Here is a 20,462-nt window from a genome sequence, read left to right as displayed (position 1 = left end):
GTAGCTAAAGTGCAGATTTTTAGTACAAAAATACTATATCACTGCTTAACCATTCAACAGCAAAATAACTTCCAAGGCACACATTGAACATTTAAGAAAAGACAGGAAAAAGGGTAGCAGACACCTAGTAACAGGCTTTCTGTAGCACCAAGAGGTAAGCATTCTCAAGCATTATACAAGGAACAGTACCCATGGAGAATATGGCTTCTACCACCAGCAATGCATATTTTGTAGAATGAGCTGTTTAAATCAGCTAATACCCATTACATAAAGTACATTGTGGAAGACCCATTGTACCATGCGAAGTCATGTGTATGTTCCATCCAACAGTTCAAACCAATCATGTTTTTACACCAGAAATGTTGATGCTACTTCGCTAAACTAATCACTGGTTTCACTTACTTCATAGCATGGGTAAGTGCATACTGCAGTTGGAGGTGTGACTGCAGCTCAGGTAGGCATACCCGCAGTAACTTTAATCTAGCTAATGCAGCTTGAAATAGCAGTGAAAACTTGTCAACACAGATCTTTGCTGCAGTCCAGCAACACAAATATGTACCCTAGGTTCCAGGTGGGTTTGTACAGTCTGGGCTAATGCCAGTGCCACCACGCACTCATTATTTTTAGCCACACAGTCTCGTTAAAGCTTGCACAGGTATGCCTACCTGAGCTGTAATCACACCTCTGACTGCAGTGTAGACATACCTTAAAGTACCCACTTCACATCGCTCCATGCTTACATCAGGACACTCTTACACCACACTTACCCTCATCTAACTCCCAATCCCAGGAAAATTATCAAAGAATCTAATATTATACCATCACCTTTTTCAGAACCATCTCTGTAGAGCACTATTAGAGTAAGGGTGGCAAGGACATTTTAAAATACATCTCTCTTGCAAAGTTGTTGCCTTCATCATCATAGTAAAGGCCAGGTGAATATATTTTGTGCTCGGGCTGGTAAATTCACATGACAATTTGCCAGGCTTAACATGTATTAACATTGAAAACATTCAAATCTTTAGTTATAATTTGTAAATATTCTGAGTTAATCAAATACTGCTGGTCACAAAGTTCCCAAGGAGGCAGCATGATCCGGTGACTGAGCTGCTGGACCACAAGTCAGGAGACCCAAGTTCTGTCAATGGCCTCCTGCATAATTTGAGACAAGTCACTTCCCCTCTCTGCACTTCTATTTTCCCTTTATCAGTCTTGCTGATCTAGATTGAGCAGGAACTGATTCTCACTGTAGGTACCATGCCCAGCACAATGGGGTCTCCAATCTCAGCTGGGGCTTGGAGATGCTGCCATAACACAAATAAGAGATAATCCTCAAATTGTCTTTGATAAAAAAAATCTCTATGTTTTCTGAGTTTTCCAGCAGGTTGAAAAAATTTTGTTTAAAAATCCTTTGAACACAAAGCTGGGGAAGACATTTCCCATTTTCAGTCACCTCAAGTTAAAGGTTAGACATTCAGTGCATTTTATGTAAATAAAATTTGCCCGTATTTGTTATGAACGAAAGCCAGTGCAAGTCCCGGAACCTTCAGTAGCAACACTTTTTTCTACATACTATACAAATACAAATTTTGATTTATAACACTTCTGCACCTGTGGCACACCAGTTAATTTAGCCAAAATTTATAGAAAAAAGTTTTTACTTTGGAGCTACCAAATTCAAGCATTTTGCCTCAAAGCAAATGCATTCCACTTTTGAAATTAGATGGTAATTTCTTTTTTCTTTAACTTTAGTTCTCAATTTCATTTTAAATAGTTAGGAGGTTTCCTGTTACCTGTCAATCAAACAGCACACAATTTGTTAGCTGTTAATGTCATTGGCTGAATGTTGGTCAGTCAAAAAAGGGATGGACTTTCCTTTACTCAGCAAAAGAGCCTGCATCATTTTTGACTGGTGGTTTCTTCCAAGTTTAATGTCAAAAACCTTTAATATTAACTTAAACCACAACTCCAAGAAAATTCAGAGTTATGGTTGAAAATCCATCCTTAGGAGGTCTGTTAGGAAATACTGGTACAAAATCCTTGGTTTCTGAATACTGGATTATCTTGCAGGATTTATGTGCATATTTATGGGATATTGGTCTATGGTTTGATCTGCTGGCAAAGCACTTATGCACAAGCAGTCACTTTGAAGTGAATGGCACAAACTTAAGTGCTTTGTTGGATCAACACCACAGTGATTAGAACTTTGCAGGAATGAGCCCCTGAAGCAGGACGGTTTTGCTTTAACTAAATTCCCTGGCTGGTGTCCGTTTAAATCAGATTTAACAATAGCTAGCACCATAGCTTGTCAGCCAACTTCACTTCTATTACTGCTTCCCTTTAGCAGTAGTTTAAGTCAGTCCCTGGTAATAAAAGTGGTTTGTATAAATACAAGGTTAGACATTTGGGTGTCAATGGCAGTGTTTGCCCGCGAGCTATTAGTACATATATGCCAAGTGGGATTTTTTGCTTTTTAATACCAATTGGACCAAATGCCTGCCAATTTTTTCTAATGTACTGGTTTAGTTGTATAGTACAAAACTGTGTCTTTAAAAATGAATGTTTGGTCTAATGTCTGTACAACTTAAAAAACATTTAAAAAAATTATTAGTGCAAAAGAAGTCCTTCTTTTTATGTTTCTGCCCATAGTGATTTTGTATGAATGTTTTGTGTAGGCCTCAGGAAATGGGGTTCTAATGGAGAAGACAGACATCCCGTAATAAGATTAACTCTTGACTGCTGTTGAATCATCCCGATAGAAGGCAGCAGCTAAACACTGCCTGGGTTTCAGCAGGACGTTACTAGAAAGCTGCACAGCAGATGGTGTGGAGGTCCACCGGCAAAAAGAGTTGCATACAGCGGGGCTAACATGTACCACTACAACTATGAATTTCAAACACCCTCCCTCCTCAACCTGTTAACACTTGACTGTTTAGAGTATACAACTGTCCACTTCAATCAAATGTAGCTTATGAAAACACTGTGATATGAAGCTACTTTAATTTTCTTTTGCTCAAAAACTATGAATCATCTAGCTGTAAACTAATAAATTCCTGAATGCATTTCTTATACTGCATATCAGTATGGTTATTAGTAGAGTATTGACCTGGCTGTCCATAAAGTCCTTCTGATTCCCGCATTTCTTCATTCATTCTCGCCAAACGTAACCTATGGGTTGGAAAAGACAAAAATTCCATTTTGACTAGATTGAAAATAACATAGTACAAACTATAATGCATTTCTGAGTTTCATCAGTGAAAGATACACAGGGCTTATTTCAGTTCATCCAGTGAACACTATGCCCTCTCTCTCTGGATTGCCTTGAGTTTGTCCATTCTGGTATAAATCCATCCACGTATTTCTTATATGCTTACAGGACTCAGAGTATAGCAATACAGGAAAAAATCTGAAATTCAACCTAATCAAACACACTTACAGAGTTACGATATCCGCATTTGCAGCTTCTACAGCTATACTCAAAGGGTCTTTCCCTTCTTCATCAGTGGCATGCTGATTTGCTCCTCGTTTTAGGAATAAACACACTTGCCTATTAAAGAAATGGCATTATTCCATAATTTCCACCAGAAAAAAAACATCATTTTTACAGACAAACAAGCTGGATCCAATACAGTTTAGTTTAAACCAGCTAAAATAATCTGAACATCTCAAATCCCTTCCAAGTGCATTTTACACAAACCCTAGCAACACAGCTTCAATCCATCAGCTCAATCTGAAATGATGCCAAGGTTTCAATAGTGCAGAAAGTCATTTCTTAATTTAATCAAAACTAAGATGGAGCTGTGGAATAATTTTTGATACATATCACAGGTGCAGCTTGCAGATCAGGTTAAGGGAATGGAGACTCTTACAAGGGGTCTCTCCTCCCTTTGGAGATAACACTCAGTAGGACCAAAGGCTTTAAGACCTCACAAGAATGTAAGAATGACCATATGGGCAATATTAGGCCAATGGTCCATCAGGCCAAGTATCCTGTCTTCTGACAGTGGCTGCTGCCAGATGCTTCAGAGGGAATGAAAAGAACAGGGCAATTATCAAGTGATCCATCCCCTGTCGTCCACTCCCAGTTTCTGGCAGTCAGAGGCTTAGGGACACCCAGAGTATGGGGCTACATCCCTGCCCATCCTAGCTAATAGCCATTGATGGACCTATCCTCCGTGAAGTTATCTAGTAGCTTTTTTGAACAGTTATAGTTTTGGACTTCACAACATCCCCTGGCAATGAGTTCCACAGGTTGACTGTGCGTTGGGTGAAGAAGTACTTCCTTATGTTTGCTTTAAACCTGCAGCCTGTTAATTTAATTGGGTGACCCCTGGTTCTTCTGTTATGAGAAAGGGTAAACACTTCTTTATACACTCTCTTCATACCACTGATGATTTTATAGACCTCAATCAAATATGCCACATCCTCTCTTTTCTAAACTGAAAAGTCCCAATCTTTTTAATCTTTCCTCATATGGAAGCTGTTCCAGATCCCTAATAATTTTTGTTGCCCTTCTCTTACTTTTTCCAATTCTAATACATCTTTTTTGAGGTGGGGTGACCAGAACTGTACACAATATTGAAGATATAGGAGTACCATAGATTTATATAGTGGCATTAAGATAGAAAATATCTTATCTATCCCTTTCCCAGTGGTTCCTAACATTTTGGTAGCTTTTTTGACTGCTGCTGCACATTGAGCAAATGTTTTCAGACAACTATTCACAATGACTCCAAGATCTTTCTTCAGTGATAACTAATCTAGACCTCATAGTTTTGTATGCATAGCTGGGATTATGTTTTCCAATGTGCATTACTATGCATTTATCAGCATTGAATTTCATCTGCCATTTTGTTGCCCACTCAGTTTAATAAGATCCCCTTGTAGCTCTCTGCAGTCAGCTTTGGACTTAACTATCTTGAGTAATTCAGTATCAAATGCAAACTTTTCCACTTCACTATTCACCACCTTTGCCCGATCATTTATGAATATGTTGAACCGCACTGGTCCCAGTACAGATCATTGGGAGACCTCCATTATTTACCTGTCCCCAATGTGAAAACTGGCCATTTGTTCCTACCCTTTGTTTCCTATCTTTTAATCAGTTACTAATCCATCAGAGGACCTTCCGCCTTATCCCATGACTTTGCTTAAGAGCATTTGGTGAGGAATCTTGTCAAAGGCTTTCTGAAAGTCCAAGTATTCTATAGCCACTGGATCACCCTTGTCCAACGTTTGCTGACACCCCTCAGAGAATTTTAGGAGATCGGTGAGAAATAATTTCCCTTTACTAAAGCTGCATTGACTCTTCCACCATATCTTCGTCTTTCTCTATTTTATTTACTGTACTTTCAAGCAATTTGCCTGGTACTAAAGTTAAACTCACTGGCCTGAAATTACCAAGATCGACTCTGGAGCCTTTTTTAAAAATTGATGTTACATTAGCTATCTGCCAGTTATCTGGTACAGAGGTTGATTTAAGTGATAGGTTACACACCAAAGTTAGTAGTTCTGTAATTTCAGGTTTGAGTTCCTTCAGAACTCTTGGGTGAATACAATCTGGTCCTGGTGACTTATTACTGTTTAATTTATCAATTTATTCCAAAACATCTTCTACTGACCCCTCAATCTGGGACAGCTCCCCAGACTCGTCACCTAAAAAAGGTCTCAGGTGTGGGAATCTCCCTCACATTCTCTACAGTGAAGACCGATGCAAAGAATTCTTTTTAGCTTCTTCGCAATGGCCTCATCTTCCTTGAGTGCTCCTTTAGCATCTCAACCGTCCAGAAGTCCCACTGATTGTTTGACGGGCTTCCTACTTCTAATCTTCTTAAAACCAACTTTTGCCATTAAATTTTTGTCGTTTGCTAGTTGCTCTTCAAATTCTTTTTTGGGCTGCCTAATTATACTTTTACACTTGAATCATTAGAGTTTATGTTCCTTTATTTTCCTCAGTAGGATTTTACTTCCAATTTTAAAGGATGCCTCTTTGCTTCTAACTGCCTCTTTTACTCTCTTTAGCCATGGTGGCTTTTTTGGGGGGTGGGGGTGTCCTCTCTCCCCCCCCCCCCCCCGCCCAGTATACATACACTTTGCACCTCTACTCTGATGTTTAAAAAAAAAACTCCATGCAGCTTGGGACCCCTTAATTTCTGTGTAACTAGCCGCCTCATTTTTGTGTTGTTCCCTTTTTTGAAGTTAAATGCTACTGTGGTGGGTTTCTTTGGCATTTTCTCCCCTACAACGATGTTAAGTTTAATTACATTATGGTTGCTGTTACCAAGCGGTTCAGCTGTATTCACCTCTTGGACCAGAGCCTATGCACCACTTAGGACTAAATCAAGAATTGCCTCTCCTCTTGTGGCATCCAGGACTAGCTGCTCCATTAATGGTGTCTAGACATTTTATCTCTGCATGCTGCCCTGAGGTGACATGCTCCTCAACAATATGGAGACAGTTGAAATCGCCCATTATTATTGGGGGTGCTTGGGGTTTTTTTGTAGCCTCTCTAACCTCCCTGAGCATTTCACAATCACTGGTCAGGTGGTCCGTGGTATATTCCTACTGCTATACTCTTATTGTTCAAGCTATGGATAGAAATTCCAGGAGATTCTATGGTACAGTTTGATTCATTTAAGATTTTTACTGTATTTGACTCAGCTTTCTTTCACGCATAGTGCCACTCCCATCAGTGCAACCTACTCCCATCAGTGCAACCTACTCCCATCATTTCTATACAGCAGAACCTCAGAGTTACGAAACCCAGAGTTACAAACTGACCGGTCAACCACACCCCTCATTTGGAACCAGAAGTACACAATCAGGCTGCAGCAGGAGCAGAGTCCCCCCCCACCCTCCTCCCCCACCAAAAAAAAAAAAAAGGCAAATACAGTATAGTGTTGGGTTAAACGTAAACTACTAAAAAATAAAATTTAATACCAGGCACTCAAGTTCACCCATCTTAGTATTTAGCCTTCTTGCTTTTGTATACAAGCACTTGCAAAACTGGTCAACATTTAGTTGTCTGCCTTCACCTGATACAATTGAATGGGCCTCTTTTTGTCTTACTGTCTCTTTTCATTTCCTGCCTGTATTTTATCAACTTCTATCCTCTCCTCTTTACTAGGATATAGAGCATCCTCTTTAATAAATCCTCCCCTAAGGGATGTCTCTGTCGGAACCAGCTGCTCCTCCGCACCTGTCAGCTTCCCTCAGCCCTTAGTTTAAAAGCTCCTCTACAATCTTTTTAATTTTACATGCCAGAAATCTGGCCACCCACCTACAGCATGTTGCGAAAGAACAACCACTGCGCAGCACAAAACAAGATATAATGTAGATGCTGAAGAGTCTTTAGAGTCGGGCGCCTGGTTGTAGCAGTGGAGAGTTGCTTTTTGAAATCCTGTTCAGCTGCCTGGCACTGGGGGCCCTTCACCTACACTAGGGAAAGCACTCGGCTTTTCTTCCCTTCGTCAAAACTCTCCCAGGATGAGGTGACAGTCTGGCAAGCCTGGCAGTCTCTTGGCAGCAGTTCAAGCATACGTACAGCAGGGACACTGCAGGTCAGACTATTATTTTCTACTTCTTATTTTTATTGCAGTAGCATGTAGGGGCCTCAGTCATAGATTGTGCCCCACTGTACTTGGTGAGGTTCGAACACAAGTGAGGTGCACTGGCAGAGCAGTGTGTGTTGGCAGGAAGGAATCAGACTGTTCTGGCCCCCTCTACTCCCGTTCTAGCTGTTTGTCACTTTCGTAAGAAGTGCAGTGCTCCTCAGGAGTTAGCAGCAACTAGTAACGGAAGAACATGGGATGTATTTCAAAATATCGTTTAATACATAAAGGACATTGGGCTTTTCAGTCTAGCCCTTTACAGTCCAATACTTGGCTTGTTAATGAATGAAAATGCTAGTTTGGAAAGAGGCCGTGCCCCCAAGTCAGGATGTCCTTAAGAAGAACTACTCAGTTATTCAACAGATATTAAAATGCCAGGAAATGCTGAAAACGTAATTAGTATATTTGCAAATCAACTAATATAGGGAAGAATGGGTGTTCAACCAGTGCTGCAGCAGTGTCTTACCCAGTGTGCCCCAAGACTGTGGCATGGTGTAGTGGTCCTCTCCCTTTCACATCCCTATGGTTTACATTGGCACCATTCTGCAGTAAGAACTCACAAGTAACCAATGAGCCCTAAGGAGCAAAGACAAAAGACCAATTCAATGCTTAACCCTTTAGAACCAAGGCCAAATTCTGCCTTTGGAGGATTTGACCTCAAATATCACATTTAAGTACTGGCAGCGTATATGGTCTCAACCAGGTCAGTAACATAGAAATGTTCAGAGAACTTTGAGAAAGGAAGGTAATTTTATAGTCAACTTTGGTACCACAAATCAAATGCTATCATTAGACTGCAATGCAAATACTTAGCTGTTATCACTTATCCTGAGATATTTCTACTGTTTCCCCCCCAGGAATCAAGATGCAGTAATTCACATACCCCCAAGACTGCCTGGATCAGTGGTGTCGCTTTGTTTTCTTCTGTATTGACCCAGTTTACATCAGCTCCATGGGCCAATGCCTCTGCCATATCAGGAAGGTTCTTCTCATAGGCAGCTCGATACAGCTGCAGTCCTGGATGAAGCTGTTTCGAATCATGAAACACAGAAGAATCTCGCTTTTCTCCTTCTGAAAGGAAGAAGATTAATTATCTGTAATTCTTGCTCTCAGAAGCTAATGAATACACTCAGAATACAGAAATAGATCACTCCACACTGCAAATCCGTGCCTCTGGCACATGGCAGCTCAGACTTCGCAGAACAGTGTTTGGAGCCACTGAACCATCTTGCCATCAGGGAACACAGATGGCCACAGCTAAGTTCCATCAGCCAATAAAAGTCACTTTGTGGTTCCATTCAAAACTACTAATAACCACCAAGTTATTAGTACTTGTGGAACATCGCTCATTAATCTAGCTATTGTATCTAATTTCAGAGAAGAATCACAGCCAAGAAATTTTCTTTTCTCCCAAGATACAACTTGTAAAGGAAACTGAAGAGCTCCAGGGATGCATCCATACAAAAAGTCTTAACTAGTAATATACAGAAACTTGCTATTAAGGTAACCTAGTAGAAACAGGTGTCAAAGGAACCACCTAGTGTCAATACAATGCATAAACAAACAGTAATGCGAAGTTTTAAATAGAAAGGTAAGATTATTTATTGGCATATTCAGAGCAAACAAACAAAACAAAACCAACGACCACACACGCACTACCTGGAAGCAGAGTTTGTGTACTCAACCCAGAAAATGGTTGTTGAGCAGATAGCACAAACCAGGATTTGTGCCATGATAGTGAGTCCACGCAATGATGCTTTGTACACACATGAGAACTGCATGTGGCTGCCCTGCAACTCCACTGCACAGGAGCTAGTCTAGCAACAGTTGCAGACTTGCCCTCTGACCAAAGTGCATAACAGAGCTTTCAAGCTGTAAGCCTAGTTGGGAATAACAGGGAAAAAATGAGGTCAGACAGCTCTTCAGCATGGCATGAATATGGATACTTGTGACAAATTAAAGAAAAGGAAAAAAGAAAGACTGGATGCAAGAGATACCAGATGCCTTGGTGCAACCACACTAGTGACATGGCTATGCTGCTACGGATCCACCAGCCTGACCCAAGGGAACTGCACCGAGATGCACAGATTCCAAGCCAGAAGGGAGCACTGCAATCTAGTCTGACCTCCTGCACAATTCCCCGAGCAGACTAGAGTGAATAAAAAGCCTGTCTGGGAAGTCCAGACAAGAGAGGTGCATGACAGGAATAAGCAGCCTTGATGTACACCTTGAGGAAGGTTTAAGGGGGTGAAACATCAAGACTCAGAGATGATAGTTGGACACAGCCCTTCAGCTCTGACCTATGGAACAAAGAATAGCTACAAAGATGCTGACCAGTGCTTCTGGGCCCATCAGGCCAGCTCTGCTCTGAAGCACCACTTTCCAACCCAGAGAGCTAACCGTGTTTCCAGGGCTCCTTCCCTGAGGCTCAGTGCACCATGCTGGTGTTAACTTATGGGATGCATTGGGGAGGCTTGCCACAAAACGGCATTCACTCCAGGATCTGGCTGCAAGAGGCGACCCTACATGCCAATCCAATACAGGCACTGGAGGCTATGACCTGTACCTGGGTGACACCGCTCAACCGCTGAGGTCATTCCCCAAATGTAACAAACCAATGATCAGAACTGAAACGATCTAAAAAAGCCCCAACAAATAAGACGCATCACAGACACACAGCACGTCGAAGTCTCACCACACTGACTGAGCTTGGCCTCACTCTAGCAGTCAGGCTTGTAAATAAAAGAAAACTAAGCACTCCTCATTCTTTTTGCTGATACAGACTAACACGGCTACCACTCTGAAACCTGTCACCATGCAAGGCACTGCATTTAGCCGTATGAAGTGGAAATCCATCAACTTCATGATTTCAACAATTTCCATCCCACCATAAATGTGTTAGTCTCTAAGGTGCCACAAGTTCTCCTTGTTCTTTTAAAGATAGGTCTACACTTGCAGAGTTTTTGCGCTGTAAGCTTCACAGGTGATAGGGAACCGGTGAAAGTGAAGCACTGGCCTGTGTACTCACTTAATTCCTCAGGCGTCAGAGTATTCACATGGGCAGCACTTCCCTCCTATGAGAGCAGCGCACTGAGGGCAGCTGTCCCACAGTGCAGCTCTCTCCATTTTGACGACTGGTCTTGTGGGAATGGAGGTGAGTGATCACGGGGCATCCTGGGTCCCTGCACAGCCTCCTCTCCCCAAACACTGATCAGCTCCAGGAGCTCAGCATTGCTCCAAGCAGGGGATCGTTTGCTCCATGGAGCAGGCATTGTCACCTGGCCAGATAAGTGAGCACTTGCCAAGAACACAGGAACGGGAGTTTCAAAGTTCCCAAGGCTTTACAGGGGGAAGGGCGGATGTCTGTTTACCAGGCGTCAGAACAGCAGAGCTGCTGGCCAGAGGGGGGAGGGATAGCTCAGTGGTTTGAGCATTGGCCTGCTAAACCCAGGGTTGTGAGTTCAATCCTTGAGGGGGCCACTTAGGGATCTGGGGCAAAAATTGGTCCTGCTAGTGAAGGCAGGGGGCTGGACTCGATGACCTTTCAAGGTCCCTTCCAGTTCTAGGAGATTGGTATATCTCCAATTACTACCTTACTACATAGTGGTCACCTAGGCGTTGTGGGATATCCTGAGGAGGCTAAAAGCCCTGTAAACAGGAAGGCCATGTCTTCACTTGCACATCACAGCAAAAGCACCACCCCTAAGAGCTGTACGCCTCTCATGGAGGTGGTTTTCTTTTTACGGTGAAACAGTTTCACTGCAAAAAGTCATTGACAAGTGTAGACGCTCCCACAGTTTTTGCGCAAAAAAGGACTTTTTCCGCTTTAAAAGGCAAGTGTAGACATGCCCTCAGTCAGCAATTAACTGACAAAAGAATTACAGAGAAAGCAACCAAGTCATCTGAGATCAGCAAGCAAAGGGCAAAGTCAGCATCAAGCGCTGAAGGGAGCTTCCAGTCCCATCCAGGGGCTGGGGAGGGGATGGCATGGCAAAGCAGTGGCTGGCTGCTGTATCATTCACCATCGCAGCAAGGGGTAGCCCATCTTCAGACACATGGACATTCAGAAATCTGAGCTGTCTGAATGTCAGACACACAGATCCATCAGGTGGGAAACAATTATGACTGGTATCTTTGGTGATCAAGTGAACAAAAGTAAGAGTAGCATTCACGTTGCCAAAATGATGCCTGACATGTTTCAGCAACACAGGCATCACGAGAAGATTTCTAAGACTGTGTCTACACTGCACACCTTACAGCAGCACGGCTGTGCCGCTGAAGCCTTGCACTGTAAGACATGCAGTGTAGCCACTCTTTGTTGGCAGGAGAACAAAATAAAACCACTCCCAGCGAGGGGTGGAGGCTTGGCAGCAAGAGATGCGTTCCTGCCAACAGAGCGCTGTCCACACCGGCACTTTTAATCGGTAAAACTTCTGTTGGTCAGGGATGTGTTTTTCCTCACACCTCTGACAGACAAGTTTTACCGATGAAAGTGCAGTGTAGACACAGCCTGAGTCTGCTCCCTTCTGGGGCAAAGGGTTTACTGACACAGCCCTAGATCCCAGCCAGAATTGCTGCAAAATGCTATAGGACTGTGCTAAAAAAGATGACCTGGAACCCAGGACTGCCCCACCCCCTATTTCAGCAGGGGAACGTTTGATCAGCCCAGACTGGCTGGGCTCCAGGTGAACAGCGGCAGGGAGAGGTAACTTGGACGTTCTGTAATACCACCACCCAGCCCCGCCCCACTCCCAAACACGTACAGCCCAGAGCAGATATGGAAAGTGTACGGGGAGCTAAAGGGGCAGAAGAAGAGGAAAAGGCTTCTCTGCCTCCAGGTGTCTACTCAGCCCGCTGTTGGGGGCTGGGGGAGGAGGGGGAGAGCTGAATGGCTCTTGTCCTTCCCCTCCAACCATACAGCAGCCTTCCTGCTGCCCTGGTCTCTCTGCCCTACGGGTATATTGTGACGTGGGTTTCCAGACTGAAGCACATCTGACCAGATCATCACTTTCTGGGATTAGGAAGTGATTCTTCCCTCAGGGCAACACGCCCATTTAGCCAATCAGGAGGGTGTGGCAGCACCTGGAGCTACAAGGGCGAATTTACACTGGCAACACTACAGGGCTGTGGCAGCACTTTAGGGTGCCTTGTGTGGTCACAGTGCAGCGTTGGGAGAAAAACCGCTCTAAAAACCCACCTCAACAAGGGGTGCGGCTCCCAGCGCTGGGGCGCTGTCTACACTGGCGCTTTACAGCGCTGCAACTTGCTGCTCTCGGGGGTGTTTTTTCACACCCTCAGCGAGAAAGGTGCAGCGCTGTTAACTGCCGGTGTAGACGAGCCCTAACAGACTAGGGAGATGCACAGAGAGAGCTGACGAATCAGCTGCCTGCGTGGGAGTCAGGGACAGGGGAGAGCTGCCAAGGATCAGGGCTGTGGGATGGTCCCAGAAGGAAGCAGAAGGTGGTTCCTGGGGGGAAAGCTGAAGGCAAACAGAGCAGCAACGGAGGTTTGCTAGTCTGTCCCCGAAGCCAGAGAGCCAGGGCTTGAGAGCAGGGGAGAGGCTAAGGTAATAGGTAATAATTGGAGATATACCAATCTCCTAGAACTGGAAGGGACCTTGAAAGGTCATCGAGTCCAGCCCCCTGCCTTCACTAGCAGGACCAATTTTTGCCCCAGATCCCTAAGTGGCCCCCTCAAGGATTGAGCTCACAACCCTGGGTTTAGCAGGCCAATGCTCAAACCACTGAGCTCTCTCTCCTCTCATTGGCTAATGGCTCCATGCTGGAGAGTTGGACCCAGGGGAACCGTGCGAGGGCTACGGAGAGTGACAGATGCTGCCAGGTGCTTGCTGAGAAGAGCGGAGTTGCACTCCATATGGAAGTGTGGACTGGGGCCTGGTGAAGGGCACCAGGGCCGCACCACAGGGCTAAGACCTCATGAGGGGCGCTGGAGCTGTGTGTTGCACCAACCGTTTGGACGATGCTGGGGAAATTCTGGCGAATGGAACGTTTTGTTATGATTTATGCACATGGGACTTCTGCAAGGGCTGTTTGTCCTCAGAAAGAGACTCTAGACTATTTCTACAGAGTCTGCAGGGGAAAATCAAGCAGGTGTGCTCATCATGCTGCAGCAGAGCGCTTCAGGCACAGACCGCCCAATGACAGTACCGAAAACTCTTCCCTTTTTACTAGCTGGGCTAATGGAGGTATCTTGGGGAAATAAGAGCAACTTTTAAAGGAACTCCCAGCTCTGATGGTTTCATTGCTCTGCTTTTGGACTCCAACAAAAACTGTACAGTCAGTAAGTTCCCATTGTTTCTGAGTAAGTCAGAATTCCATCCACATGGATGCAATATATATTCAACCATTGATAAATGTTCCTCCGGACACCTATTTGCAATTTTTATGAATGGTGGTTAACTAGAGATGTAAGTCTTTAATGCCAGAAGCCTTCCTTCAAAGAACAGTCAAAACAGCACTGCTCTAAATGCTGTAAAGAAATTCCAGTTTGGTATTATCTGAGACAGAAAAACATCTTCCAGTTGGATGTAGAAGAATTCAGCTACCTTCCTGCTACCACACTTGAGAGGCAGAATGGATAGCAGACAGGGAAAATGCGTGAAAGATGATACTGCTGCTCACTCACAGGAATTACTAGCTATATTAAAATGGCACTTGGAACAGGAAGGGGAAAATCTTAGTAATACACCAGTATTTACGGGGACCAGCAAGTCTCAGTCTGCTTTTTGCTAGCATGTTCTTAATCAGAAAAAGAAATCACTTAAGTCCCATCTTTAAGTGCAAGATCAAACAGACCTGGCTCATACAAACTGTTTGTGGAGATGGTGGAGGCGAGGTGGTCTCTACTGTCATCGGCACTGTGCTGGGTCCCACTATCATTGCTTCTTACTGTTTTTAGGAAAAAAATGTATTAGAATTCACGCTCCCAAGGTACCCACCTCTCACAGACAACATGAAAATAAAGCAAGCTCTTCACTTAGTCCTGAATTCATTACCAGTTATTTTTAAGGGAACAGTGGTAACTAGTAAATATTTCTAATGTATTCAAAGAAATAATCTGAAACTGCACTTTTGATCCAGACACTTACAGTGGTTCAACCTGCAACCATTTTATAAAAAGGAAAGAGGTCAGGATAAGTCAAAAGCTTAAATTATTTCATGGAAACATGAAGCAATGCAATAGCTTGGAGACAATGGACTACAGATAGAGAGATGGCCACACCACAAAATGGACTACGAGTGCAGATGCTGAACCCACCATGAGAGTAGTACTTACTACTACGCAGTTTTGAAGAGGTATCAAAGTAGGAGAAGAGTGAATCTAGCTCATCAGGACAGAACAGAGACTCCCGCCTCACCTCGTCGCTACTTACAGCAACCGCTGGGGACATGCAAGTTAGCAAAGCACAAAGCAGGCAGCAAGGAGGGGAAAGGGCAGGGAGAAGTTATTGGGAAAGTTTAGGAGGATAAAAATAGGGAGGAAAGACGGTGGTTAGTACATTTCTGAATTTAAGATGCTCCTCCCCCTTAAAATCAAACACACTCCAGGGCAAGTATTACTTTTCCCCTGAGCCTCTGAAAAAGACTGAACAATTGAGACCCAGTTCTGGCTTTTATTTACTGAATTGCTATCTCAGTAAAGAGAATACCACCAGTAACACATTTTAAAAGAACATGCTAATAGATACAAGGCTAGAGGGCTGTAAATACCTGTGGGAGAAGCTGTGACTTGTTCACCTGCCAACGGTGATTTTTCAGGGATGTTGTGCATATTTTCCTCCTGACTTTGAGGTCGAACTTTTGTTCCATGCTCAGGAGGAGATACTGATACAGGCTGTCTCTCCACAAATTTTCTTTCCACGTATTTTGCTCTGATATAATCCTCTCTCTCCTGCCTGGCATAGACAAACGTCAGTGAAGTTATATTAACGTTACTGAACACAGTAAGTGGTGCACATATTCAGATTAAAGCCATTATCCAAGTATTGCAGTTCAGCCTCTTCGTTATTTGCATGTAAAATAATTTTAAGAAAGCTGAAGACAATATTTTCTAGCTCTCTGAAATGCAAAATTCTTGAACAGATTTAAAGTTCGCTCTGGAAGTAAGCCTGCATCCGTTTCAGCCCAAGAGAAGAGTTTTTGAGAATGTTGAGTGAATGAACAAAAAGTTGTAAGAAACCCAAATTCAGTATTTACAATAGCTTACACTCCCATGATAGTGTGTCATACAGCTGCGTACTGCATCTTTATACATGTAGCAGCAACTTAATAAAATACTGTCCATTTAGATTTTTATGTAAATATTAATGTTATGCCTGGGAAAGTTAAGAGATTATAAGGACTGGACATGTGAGTGATGAATGATGGTTGGTGAAAAGTAGGCAGCTGCAGCATAACCTACACTGAAATGCTCTCTTCCCTGACCTCAGGGTGCCATCACCATGTACATACCGCATTTGTGGCCGAGACAAACAGGTAATTTTATTTTTCAGCCACCTTTCAGGCACGAGCTAAGGAAGAGCAATCAAGTACAGGAATAAATGAAAGGGTGATGAAACCACCATCACTGGACTTACTAAAGAATAGCTAAAACACTAGTGGGAATGATGTCAAGCATCCTGCAGCAGTGGTTTTCTAGTGTCCACGCACCACGAGTGATCTGCAAAGCGTGGCGGTCCAGAGCATGAACTGTGTAAGAACACGCAGCAGGGAACTGGAATTTGGGTATGGAAGTGTTCTACAAAGAGCTCTCTTATAAAGTGGCCCACAAAATGAAAGACTGGAGACCTAGTATATATGATTGGGGACAGCTTTTCCCGTGCTTCATAGTGAGGAATGAGAGGAGACAGAGTGGCAGGATCAGAAATACCTACTTGAAGGTTGTTGAGAAGAAGCTAGAGTGAATGTGTGGTGGAGAATAAAAAAAGAGGACAGAAAGGAAGTACTGTATGGGGCAAGGAACAAAGCAGCACTGACGAAAGAGGATGAAATTTTCCACGAGACTTCCACTAGTGGTACTTTGCAGAGTGAGAGCGGGGAAAGATCCAGGGCTGGTGTTGGTTTTGGCAGCCAGAATGGTGGATGCCAGGAATCAAGAAGCCACGTCTAGGTAAGGTGGAGCTGAAGGCCACAGCCATGGAGTCAGGAGAGGAGGGAGCTCTGAGAAGGAAAGAGAAAGCAAGAGCAGCAGAGAGTAGTCACCATGCCTGAAGGAGTAGAGTGGAGGAAGAGGACCAGCATTGAATGGTTGCAATGACAGGGAACCCTGATGCGGAGGCCTCAGAAAGGAGCAGTGTTTTGTGAGGAGGTGGTCAGTCATGGAGTGGCAGAGATAAATGGTAGGGGTGTATTTCATAGCTGCAGGCGAGGAAGTGAGTAGCCCTGGAGTCAGACTGTCATCAGTATAAAAAGTTGAAGTCCCTCAGCTTAAGGGCTGGGGACTGAGAAAAGGGGAAAACTAGGGAATTGGCATCAGCACAGGAGAAGGATGGCCAATGACGGCCTCCTGGAGGAGTAAGGCAAGGATTTGGACAGGGCAGAAAAATAAAGAAAAGCTGAAAGGGTCAACAGAAGGCAACAGTGTCCTTGGCAGTGGGGGCACCAGAGGGATCTGTGCAAACTGCATTCCAGGGATCAGTCACATGTTCACAACGCAGGAGGAGAGGGTATGAGATATAGTAGCTTTGCTGGAGACAGTGTGAGAGCTCCAGAAGGAAACGAACAAGGGAAGGAATGCTGGGAGGGAGCAGCTGGCAGGAGATAACTAGGGTGACCAGATGTCCCGCTATTTAACACTTTGTCCCGCGTCCCTATCAATGTACAATCAGGATACCATTTGTCCGGATATTAAGGTAAGGAGGCGAGCGGGAGGGAGGTGGTGACCCCATGGGTGCTCCGGGGCTGGAGTACCCACAGAGAAAAATTGCAGCCAAGTTCCCCTCTCCTTGCCTCCTTCTCCCTCCTCCCTCCAGCGCACTGCGTCCCCCGCTCCCCCCCGCCCGCCAGCGCTTCCTGCCGCCTAACAGCTGTTTGGCAGCGCTTAGCGCTTTCCAGGAGGGAGGGGGGAGGACCAGGGATGTGGCACGCTCGGGGAGGAGGTGGAGAAGAGGCAAGGCAGGGGTGGGGACTTGGGGGAAGGGAGTGGAATGGGGGCAGAGCAAGGGCAGATTCTTGGGTGGGAAGAGGCGGGGGTGGGCGAGCGCCCACCTGGCAGAGGGGAAGTCGGTGCCATAGGGGTGAGTGAAGAGGCGAGTGGCGGGTGGGGAGGGTGAAGAGGTGAGCAAGCGGTGGGTGGGGGCAGTGAGGAGGGATGCAGCAAGCCAGCAGGAGGCCAGGGGATGAGGAAGGTCGTGCGGGGGGGGGACGGGACACGGGGACACCTGGAGCGGAGCCTGGGAGAAGCAGGAGTGGACTGTGAGCGGGGCTGACAGCACCCCAATGTGTCCTGATATTTTGGTGTTGTGATCTGGTTACCCTAGAGATAACAGCTATGCCAGGAGAGCTAGGGTCATAACAAATGCTGTCAGCAGCAAAGAGATGGTGGCAGAGAGGGAGCTGAGGGAGAAATTAATGAACAGGAGAACTGCCAGGAGATTGAAGAGAAGGTGGAGGAGGCCAAAGTAAGGCTTTGTCTACACTAGTACTTTCGTCGGGAAAACTTTTGTTGGCAAGGGGCGTGAAAAAAAAACAACGCACTCCTGACCGACTTAACTTTCACCAACAAAAGCACCGGTGTGGACAGTGCTACAGTGCTGTTACATGCTCTCCCCGACATAGCTACTGCCGCTCGGTGGGGGTGGTATACTTATGCCAGTGGGAAAGCTCTCTCCTACCAGCACAGAGCAGCTACACGAGACCCCTCACAGTGGCGCAGCTGGGCTCTGTAAGGTCTGTAGTGTGGACACAGCCTAAGGCTGGAGGAGAAAGAATGACAGGATTTGGGGAGTGAGGAGAGGCAAGGGGGAAGAGACTGGAGAAAGGGTGAAAGGAGCTAAGCAGAAGGCCAAAAGGGAAGATCTCGTGGAGTGCTGATGAGAACACAAAAGCTTTAGCCTCCACCATAAGCAGCTTCCATGAATCAAGTTAGTTTTGAGAATTTCCTGGATAAGCATGTCAGTGAAAAGCAGACTCACTTCCTCGCCCCAGTAAATGCTGGGCTGCTGAATGGCAGCACAGAGAAATAGCCTGTTCCACAGGGGATTGCAGCAATAGTGATGAAGAGAACCTGAAGCCATTAGGCATTTGACCCTAAGGAGCAATGGTGCAAAACGAGCAAGACAAAGACAAAATTCAGTTATTTGTGCTAAGTGACAATGCAGAGAGTTTACATGGAGAACATTTATAGCACTAGTTACAGGAAGATCAGTAAAACCAAACTAAATCACTACCGTTGGCTTCCAGGTTGTGGCTTCTTAACTCCCATTCTTTCAACTTTTGCTTCATAGATTCTATTGATGACATCATTCCCCAATTCACACATCAGCTACAAGACAAGAAAATATCAGCACAACTATAAAAGGCATTAACTCTCTGAGTGAAATTCATACCTCGCCCGTCACCACAGCGTTTGGGCCTCTTGAGATCTTTCATTTACAATAGTTTGTTAACAAACCTTGTCAGGGGAGGGCTAGTGAAACAAGTGGTGAACAAGAGAGAACAGACTTCCAAATGAGGTGATGAACAAATTGTTTGGGTTGGTAAATGGCAAGTACCAAAAAAGCACTACAAGGGACTAGCAGCAGGGTAAAGTGCAATTATATTCTGAAAAGTGCTTATGTAAAAATCACTCTCCTTTTATTCACTCAGCCATACCTGCACACTTAATTCACAAAAATACCTTTTACTGAACATACTCCTCTTAGTCCTGCAGAGCCTGCACACCTAAGAGGCAATCCACTGAGTTCTAGTCCATCCCATACATCAACAGAATCAGCTCCAATCACTTACACCTGTACAAACCCTTGATGGCACAGAGGCTGCACAGGTGTCACATCAAGCAGAATTTCCCTTGCAGAATTGTTATGGGCAGTGGTGTGCCAGAAGGAAAGAACACAGCTTGACTCTCAGACCTAGACAGAGATTGCTAACCTGGCTTTTAAAGGGGCAGGACGTGTTTAATTGTAAAATGAACACATTGGAGGTGGAAATGCACGACAAACACAATGAAATCTGCACCCTCATCCCTGCTGCTATTTTTACCGGGTTATTCTTTAGGAGTAGAAAAGCAGTAAGGCCCAGTAACTTGTGAACCATCCTAGCTAGAAACAAATGCTTTGGCCCAGCTATCCAACTGCACAAGTGTCATCCCGTGACACTGGATCTTAATCACACCATTCTGATAAATATGTACATACACATAACCCGCCCTCCCCCCCCCCCCCCAATGAAATCTGAAGCAATTGTAGTAATGTCTTGAACAGCAATATTCTATACCAAGCAAAGCCTTGGAATCCTTTTTTTCCCCCCCAAATGATGTTGGGCTTGGGTTTGTAACTCACATTTCATTAGCTATTGTGCTTAAATCAGGTTGAAAATGCTGTGAATAAAAATATGATAATCCTCTTTCACTTTCCAAGGCTACTTGGTCCACGACTCATTGTTCCGAGCCAACAGTCATTTCCAAGCACTAGCTCTAGACCAACAATTAGACACAAAATTCAATTCCTGCTACAAACTATTACTATCATTTTTAGAACTCTTTTCTCAAAGGATTACCGTACCTTTAGAAGTTCGGGCTCCCATGTATCTAGTGTTAAGGATCTAACTTTTGAAAAGTGGACTCCTAGACTCCTAAACAGGGAAAAAAAGCCTCACATTAATACAGAACTACTGT

The 20,462-nt window shown here is 44.5% G+C and overlaps 1 protein-coding gene across 2 annotated transcripts in view; it reads right to left on the bottom strand.

Moving 5' to 3' along the window:
• The window catches only part of ACAP2 (ArfGAP with coiled-coil, ankyrin repeat and PH domains 2), a 119,037-nt gene that overhangs the window by 6,522 nt on the left and 92,053 nt on the right, over nucleotides 1-20,462 (bottom strand). For both annotated transcript variants that reach the window (XM_039486918.1, XM_039486919.1), the window contains 8 exons: nucleotides 20,350-20,419; nucleotides 19,018-19,112; nucleotides 15,341-15,525; nucleotides 14,426-14,518; nucleotides 8,494-8,681; nucleotides 8,077-8,186; nucleotides 3,437-3,547; nucleotides 3,107-3,168 (listed from right to left, as the gene is read on the bottom strand). In XM_039486918.1, the coding sequence (XP_039342852.1) occupies nucleotides 3,107-3,168; nucleotides 3,437-3,547; nucleotides 8,077-8,186; nucleotides 8,494-8,681; nucleotides 14,426-14,518; nucleotides 15,341-15,525; nucleotides 19,018-19,112; nucleotides 20,350-20,419 (914 nt within the window). The remainder of the gene's footprint in view (nucleotides 1-3,106; nucleotides 3,169-3,436; nucleotides 3,548-8,076; nucleotides 8,187-8,493; nucleotides 8,682-14,425; nucleotides 14,519-15,340; nucleotides 15,526-19,017; nucleotides 19,113-20,349; nucleotides 20,420-20,462) is intronic.

The sequence above is a fragment of the Mauremys reevesii genome, linkage group 9, assembly GCF_016161935.1.
Source record: "Mauremys reevesii isolate NIE-2019 linkage group 9, ASM1616193v1, whole genome shotgun sequence".
NCBI classification, from domain to species: domain Eukaryota; kingdom Metazoa; phylum Chordata; order Testudines; family Geoemydidae; genus Mauremys; species Mauremys reevesii.
This window is presented reverse-complemented; position numbering and strand designations above follow the sequence as displayed.